The sequence below is a fragment of the Oncorhynchus tshawytscha genome, linkage group LG15, assembly GCF_018296145.1.
Source record: "Oncorhynchus tshawytscha isolate Ot180627B linkage group LG15, Otsh_v2.0, whole genome shotgun sequence".
Taxonomy (NCBI): domain Eukaryota; kingdom Metazoa; phylum Chordata; class Actinopteri; order Salmoniformes; family Salmonidae; genus Oncorhynchus; species Oncorhynchus tshawytscha.
The window spans coordinates 39,513,750-39,522,098 of NC_056443.1; the positions used below are offsets into that span (position 1 = coordinate 39,513,750).

General features: G+C 48.7%; 1 protein-coding gene across 3 annotated transcripts in view; it reads left to right on the forward strand.

Annotated features, from left to right (window-relative positions):
* Positions 1 to 8,349, forward strand: part of ctc1 (CTS telomere maintenance complex component 1) — a 62,866-nt gene that overhangs the window by 18,034 nt on the left and 36,483 nt on the right. For 2 of the 3 annotated variants that reach the window (XM_042298580.1, XM_042298581.1), the window contains exons 6-7: positions 6,278 to 6,784; positions 6,894 to 7,237. In XM_042298580.1, the coding sequence (XP_042154514.1) occupies positions 6,278 to 6,784; positions 6,894 to 7,237 (851 nt within the window). The remainder of the gene's footprint in view (positions 1 to 6,277; positions 6,785 to 6,893; positions 7,238 to 8,349) is intronic. The other variant, XM_042298582.1, reaches the window with a different exon arrangement.

Genomic DNA, 8,349 nt, shown 5'->3' on the forward strand with positions numbered 1-8,349 from the left:
ATTACTGGTCACAGTGAGGAGAGAGAGAGACACTACCATTACTGGTCACAGTGAGGAGAGAGAGAGAGAGAGACTCTACCATTACTGGTCACAGTGAGGAGAGAGAGACACTACCATTACTGGTCACAGTGAGGAGAGAGAGAGAGACTCTACCATTACTGGTCACAGTGAGGAGAGAGAGAGACACTACCATTACTGGTCACAGTGAGGAGAGAGAGACACTACCATTACTGGTCACAGTGAGGAGAGAGAGAGAGACTACCATTACTGGTCACAGTGAGGAGAGAGAGAGACACTACCATTACTGGTCACAGTGAGGAGAGAGAGAGAGACTACCATTACTGGTCACAGTGAGGAGAGAGAGAGACACTACCATTACTGGTCACAGTGAGGAGAGAGAGAGACACTACCATTACTGGTCACAGTGAGGAGAGAGAGAGAGACACTACCATTACTGGTCACAGTGAGGAGAGAGAGACACTACCATTACTGGTCACAGTGAGGAGAGAGAGAGACACTACCATTACTAGTCACAGTGAGGAGAGAGAGAGACACTACCATTACTGGTCACAGTTAGGAGAGAGAGAGAGAGAGACACTACCATTACTGGTCACAGTGAGGAGTGTGAGAGACACTACCATTACTGGTCACAGTAAGGAGAGAGCGAGAGAGACTCTACCATTACTGGTCACAGTGAGGAGAGAGACACTACCATTACTGGTCACAGTGAGGAAAGAGACACTACCATTACTGGTCACAGTGAGGAGAGAGAGAGAGACACTACCATTACTGGTCACAGTGAGGAGAGAGAGAGAGAGAGAGACTACCATTACTGGTCACAGTGAGGAGAGAGAGAGAGAGACACTACCATTACTGGTCACAGTGAGGAGAGAGAGAGAGACACTACCATTACTGGTCACAGTGAGGAGAGAGAGACACTACTATTACTGGTCACAGTTAGAGAGAGAGAGAGAGAGACACTACCATTACTGGTCACAGTGAGGAGAGAGAGAGAGAGAGAGACTACCATTACTGGTCACAGTGAGAGAGAGAGAGAGAGAGAGACACTACCATTACTGGTCACAGTAAGGAGAGAGCGAGAGAGAGACTACCATTACTGGTCACAGTGAGGAGAGAGACACTACCATTACTGGTCACAGTGAGGAGAGAGACACTACCATTACTGGTCACAGTGAGGAGAGAGAGAGAGACACTACCATTACTGGTCACAGTGAGGAGAGAGACACTACCATTACTGGTCACAGTGAGGAGAGAGAGAGAGACACTACCATTACTGGTCACAGTGAGGAGAGAGAGAGAAACACTACCATTACTGGTCACAGTGAGGAGAGAGAGAGACACTACCATTACTGGTCACAGTGAGGAGAGAGAGAGAAACACTATCATTACTGGTCACAGTGAGGAGAGAGAGAGACACTACCATTACTGGTCACAGTGAGGAGAGAGAGACACTACCATTACTGGTCACAGTGAGGAGAGAGAGAGAGAGACTACCATTACTGGTCACAGTGAGAGAGAGAGAGAGACTCTACCATTACTGGTCACAGTGAGAGAGAGAGAGAGAGACTCTACCATTACTGGTCACAGTGAGGAGAGAGAGACACTACCATTACTGGTCACAGTGAGGAGAGAGAGAGACACGACCATTACTGGTCACAGTGAGGAGAGAGAGAGAGACACTACCATTACTGGTCACAGTGAGGAGAGAGAGAGAGAGACTCTACCATTACTGGTCACAGTGAGGAGAGAGAGACACTACCATTACTGGTCACAGTGAGGAGAGAGAGAGAGAGACTCTACCATTACTGGTCACAGTGAGGAGAGAGAGAGACACTACCATTACTGGTCACAGTGAGGAGAGAGAGAGAGACTACCATTACTGGTCACAGTGAGGAGAGAGAGAGACACTACCATTACTGGTCACAGTGAGGAGAGAGAGAGAGACACTACCATTACTGGTCACAGTGAGGAGAGAGAGAGACACTACCATTACTGGTCACAGTGAGGAGAGAGAGAGACACTACCATTACTGGTCACAGTGAGGAGAGAGAGAGACACTACCATTACTGGTCACAGTGAGGAGAGAGAGAGAGACACTACCATTACTGGTCACAGTGAGGAGAGAGAGAGACACTACCATTACTGGTCACAGTGAGGAGAGAGAGAGACACTACCATTACTAGTCACAGTGAGGAGAGAGAGAGACACTACCATTACTGGTCACAGTTAGGCGAGAGAGAGAGAGAGACACTACCATTACTGGTCACAGTGAGGAGAGAGAGAGACACTACCATTACTGGTCACAGTGAGGAGAGAGAGAGACACTACCATTACTGGTCACAGTGAGGAGAGAGAGAGAGAGAGACACTACCATTACTGGTCACAGTAAGGAGAGAGCGAGAGAGACTCTACCATTACTGGTCACAGTGAGGAGAGAGACACTACCATTACTGGTCACAGTGAGGAGAGAGACACTACCATTACTGGTCACAGTGAGGAGAGAGAGAGAGACACTACCATTACTGGTCACAGTGAGGAGAGAGAGAGAGAGACTACCATTACTGGTCACAGTGAGGAGAGAGAGAGAGACACTACCATTACTGGTCACAGTGAGGAGAGAGAGAGAGACACTACCATTACTGGTCACAGTGAGGAGAGAGAGACACTACTATTACTGGTCACAGTTAGGAGAGAGAGAGAGAGACACTACCATTACTGGTCACAGTGAGGAGAGAGAGAGAGACTACCATTACTGGTTACAGTGAGGAGAGAGAGAGAGAGAGACACTACCATTACTGGTCACAGTAAGGAGAGAGCGAGAGAGAGACTACCATTACTGGTAACAGTGAGGAGAGAGAGAGAGAGACACTACCATTACTGGTCACAGTGAGAGAGAGAGAGACACTACCATTACTGGTCACAGTGAGGAGAGAGAGAGAGAGACTCTACCATTACTGGTCACAGTGAGGAGAGAGAGACACTACCATTACTGGTCACAGTGAGGAGAGAGAGAGAGAGACTCTACCATTACTGGTCACAGTGAGGAGAGAGAGAGACACTACCATTACTGGTCACAGTGAGGAGAGAGAGACACTACCATTACTGGTCACAGTGAGGAGAGAGAGAGAGACTACCATTACTGGTCACAGTGAGGAGAGAGAGAGACACTACCATTACTGGTCACAGTGAGGAGAGAGAGAGAGACTACCATTACTGGTCACAGTGAGGAGAGAGAGAGACACTACCATTACTGGTCACAGTGAGGAGAGAGAGAGACACTACCATTACTGGTCACAGTGAGGAGAGAGAGAGAGACACTACCATTACTGGTCACAGTGAGGAGAGAGAGACACTACCATTACTGGTCACAGTGAGGAGAGAGAGAGACACTACCATTACTAGTCACAGTGAGGAGAGAGAGAGACACTACCATTACTGGTCACAGTTAGAGAGAGAGAGAGAGAGACACTACCATTACTGGTCACAGTGAGGAGTGTGAGAGACACTACCATTACTGGTCACAGTAAGGAGAGAGCGAGAGAGACTCTACCATTACTGGTCACAGTGAGGAGAGAGACACTACCATTACTGGTCACAGTGAGGAAAGAGACACTACCATTACTGGTCACAGTGAGAGAGAGAGAGAGACACTACCATTACTGGTCACAGTGAGGAGAGAGAGAGAGAGAGAGACTACCATTACTGGTCACAGTGAGGAGAGAGAGAGAGAGACACTACCATTACTGGTCACAGTGAGGAGAGAGAGAGAGACACTACCATTACTGGTCACAGTGAGGAGAGAGAGACACTACTATTACTGGTCACAGTTAGAGAGAGAGAGAGAGAGACACTACCATTACTGGTCACAGTGAGGAGAGAGAGAGAGAGAGAGACTACCATTACTGGTCACAGTGAGGAGAGAGAGAGAGAGAGAGACACTACCATTACTGGTCACAGTAAGAAGAGAGCGAGAGAGAGACTACCATTACTGGTCACAGTGAGGAGAGAGACACTACCATTACTGGTCACAGTGAGGAGAGAGACACTACCATTACTGGTCACAGTGAGGAGAGAGAGAGAGACACTACCATTACTGGTCACAGTGAGGAGAGAGACACTACCATTACTGGTCACAGTGAGGAGAGAGAGAGAGACACTACCATTACTGGTCACAGTGAGGAGAGAGAGAGAAACACTACCATTACTGGTCACAGTGAGGAGAGAGAGAGACACTACCATTACTGGTCACGGTGAGGAGAGAGAGAGACACTACCATTACTGGTCACGGTGAGGAGAGAGAGAGACACTACCATTACTGGTCACAGTGAGGAGAGAGAGAGAAACACTATCATTACTGGTCACAGTGAGGAGAGAGAGAGACACTACCATTACTGGTCACAGTGAGGAGAGAGAGACACTACCATTACTGGTCACAGTGAGGAGAGAGAGAGAGAGACTACCATTACTGGTCACAGTGAGGAGAGAGAGAGAGAGACTCTACCATTACTGGTCACAGTGAGGAGAGAGAGAGAGAGACTCTACCATTACTGGTCACAGTGAGGAGAGAGAGACACTACCATTACTGGTCACAGTGAGGAGAGAGAGAGACACGACCATTACTGGTCACAGTGAGGAGAGAGAGAGAGACACTACCATTACTGGTCACAGTGAGGAGAGAGAGAGAGACTCTACCATTACTGGTCACAGTGAGGAGAGAGAGAGACACTACCATTACTGGTCACAGTGAGGAGAGAGAGAGAGAGACTGTACCATTACTGGTCACAGTGAGGAGAGAGAGAGAGAGAGAGAGAGAGACACTACCATTACTGGTCACAGTGAGGAGAGAGAGAGAGAGACTACCATTACTGGTCACAGTAAGGAGAGAGCGAGAGAGAGACTACCATTACTGGTCACAGTGAGGAGAGAGAGACACTACCATTACTGGTCACAGTGAGGAGAGAGAGAGAGAGAGAGACACTACCATTACTGGTCACAGTGAGGAGAGAGAGAGAGAGACTACCATTACTGGTCACAGTAAGGAGAGAGCGAGAGAGAGACTACCATTACTGGTCACAGTGAGGGAGAGAGAGACACTACCATTACTGGTCACAGTGAGGAGAGAGAGAGAGAGAGAGAGACACTACCATTACTGGTCATGGTGAGGAGGGAGAGAGACACTACCATTACTGGTCACGGTGAGGAGAGAGAGAGAAACACTACCATTACTGGTCACAGTGAGGAGAGAGAGAGAGAGACTCTACCATTACTGGTCACAGTGAGGAGAGAGAGACACGACCATTACTGGTCACAGTGAGGAGAGAGAGAGAGAGAGACTCTACCATTACTGGTCACAGTGAGGAGAGAGAGAGAGAGAGACTCTACCATTACTGGTCACAGTGAGGAGAGAGAGAGAGAGAGACTCTACCATTACTGGTCACAGTGAGGGAGAGAGAGACACGACCATTACTGGTCACAGTGAGGAGAGAGAGAGAGAGACTACCATTACTGGTCACAGTGAGGAGAGAGAGAGAGAGAGAGAGAGAGACACTACCATTACTGGTCACAGTGAGGAGAGAGAGAGAGACTACCATTACTGGTCACAGTGAGGAGAGAGAGACACTACCATTACTGGTCACAGTGAGGAGAGAGAGAGAGAGAGACTCTACCATTACAGGTCACAGTGAGGAGAGAGAGAGAGAGAGACACTACCATTACTGGTCACAGTGAGGAGAGAGAGAGAGACGCTACCATTACTGGTCACAGTGAGGAGAGAGAGAGAGAGACTACCATTACTGGTCACAGTGAGGAGAGAGAGAGAGACACTACCATTACTGGTCACAGTGAGGAGAGAGAGAGAGACACTACCATTACCTGTCACAGTGAGGAGAGAGAGAGACACTACCATTACTGGTCACAGTGAGGAGAGAGAGAGAGACACTACCATTACTGGTCACAGTGAGGAGAGAGAGAGAGAGACTACCATTACTGGTCACAGTGAGGAGAGAGAGAGAGACACTACCATTACCTGTCACAGTGAGGAGAGAGAGAGAGACACTACCATTACTGGTCACAGTGAGGAGAGAGAGAGAGACACTACCATTACTGGTCACAGTGAGGAGAGAGAGAGACACTACCATTACTGGTCACAGTGAGGAGAGAGAGAGAGAGACACTACCATTACTGGTCACAGTGAGGAGAGAGGGGGTGTATGGGTAACGTATCATTTTAACCTTCACTCTGTCTCTCTCTTTTTTAGGAGCCGTGCTGTCTGTGGTGGCAGCAGTGTGTGTGTGTGGGAGGGAGTGTGTGTGTGTCGGGGCTGCGTGTGTGTGCACTGCAGGGCTGGTCTGGGAACAGGGTTCTGTGTGCAACGAGTCAGTCTTCTCTCACTTTGCTTCCTGACACGCTGATCCAGGACCTGTCTGATCCACCCACATTGGACAAGCACACCCCAGACCCAGACCCTGTGGGGTTAGATCCACCGCTGTCTGACTGCAGTAGTACTGGGTGTCCTCTCCCAGAGAGACGGGGTGCTGGACCAGACCCAGACCCTGTGGGGTTAGATCCACCGCTGTCTGACTGCAGTAGTACTGGGTGTCCTCTCCCAGAGAGACGGGGTGCTGGACCAGACCCAGACCCTGTGGGGATAGATCCAACACTGTCTGACTGCAGTAGTACTGGGTGTCCTCTCCCAGAGAGAGGACCAGACCCAGACCCCTCTCCCATCCTGAGGCCCAAACTCTCCAAGGCTATCAGCTACAAGGTGATTTTTGTTTGTTCGTTTATCTCTGAGTATTATAGGTTAACATCTATACATCTATACACCTGGATGTCAAGGTTTCCATCCTGAGCCCTCCCTTTCTCCCTGATAGGGTGTGCTGACCAGTGTCCTGAGTGCGGCAGCGGGGCTCTATGTGATTGACGGGAAGGTGGGCCTGTGTTTGGCCTATCAGCCACTGCAGAGGCGTGGCCTGCGTCCGGGGGCGGAGATAGAACTCCATGATGTCCATTTCCTGTACCGCCCCTCTCCCCACTTCCATCCCTGCATGCTCTGCGTGTGTCTACACTCCAGTCTGCGTGTCACTTCCTTCAGCCGCCTGGGGTCAGAGGTCGACCGCCCTAGCGACGCCCCGCTGCCGTGGCTACTGCTGGAGAGGAATCTGGGCGTGTCTCAGTACCTGTGGCTCTGTCACTGCTGCAGAGCTCTAAGAGACAGGTAGGAGACAGGTAGGAGACAGGTAGGTAGGAGACTGGTAGGAGACAGGGAGGAGGTAGGAGACAGGGAGGAGACAGGTTAGTAGGAGACTGGTAGGAGACAGGGAGGAGGGAGGAGACAGGTAGGAGGGAGGAGACAGGTACAGTTGAAGTTGGAAGTTTACATACACCTCAGCCAAATACATTTAAACTCAGTTTTTCACAATTCCTGACATTAAATCCTTGTAAAAAGTAGTCTGAGGTCAGTTAAGATCACCACTTTATTTTAAGAATGTGAAATGTCAGAATAATAGTAGAGAGAATTATTATTTCAGCTTTTATTTCTTTCATCACATTCCCAGTGGGTCAGAAGTTTACATACACTCAATTAGTATTTGGTAGCATTGCCTTTAAATTGTTTAACTTGGGTCAAACGTTTCGGGTAGCCTTCCACAAGCTTCCCACAATAAATTGGGTGAGTTTTGGCCCATTCCTCCTGACAGAGCTGGTCTAACTGAGTCAGGTTTGTAGGCCTCCTTGCTCGCTCACACTTTTTCTATAGGAGTATGCTTGGGGTCATATAAGTATGCTTGGGGTCATTGTCCATTTGGAAGACCCACTTGGGTCTAAGCTTTAACTTCCTGACTGATGTCTTGAGATGTTGCTTCAATATATCCACATAATTTTCCTGCCTCGTGATGCCATCTATTTTGTGAAGTGCACCAGTCCCTCCTGCAGCAAAGCACCCCACAACATAATGCTGCCACCCCCGTGCTTCACGGATGGGATGGTGTTCTTCAGCTTGCAAGTCTCCCCCTTTATCCTCCAAACATAACGATGGTCATTATGGCCAAACAGTTCTATTTTTGTTTCATCAGACCAGAGGACATTTCTCCAAAAAGTACGATCTTTGTCCCCATGTACAGTTGTAAACCGTAGTCTGGCTTTTTATGGCAGTTTTGGAGCAGTGGCTTCTTTCTTGCTGAGCGGTCTTTCAGGTTATGTCGATATAGGACTCGTTTTACTGTGGATATAGATACTTCTGTACCTGTTTCCTCCAGCATCTTCACAAGGTCCTTTGTTGTTGTTCTGGGATTGATTTTCACTCTTCGCACCAAAGTACATTTATCTCTA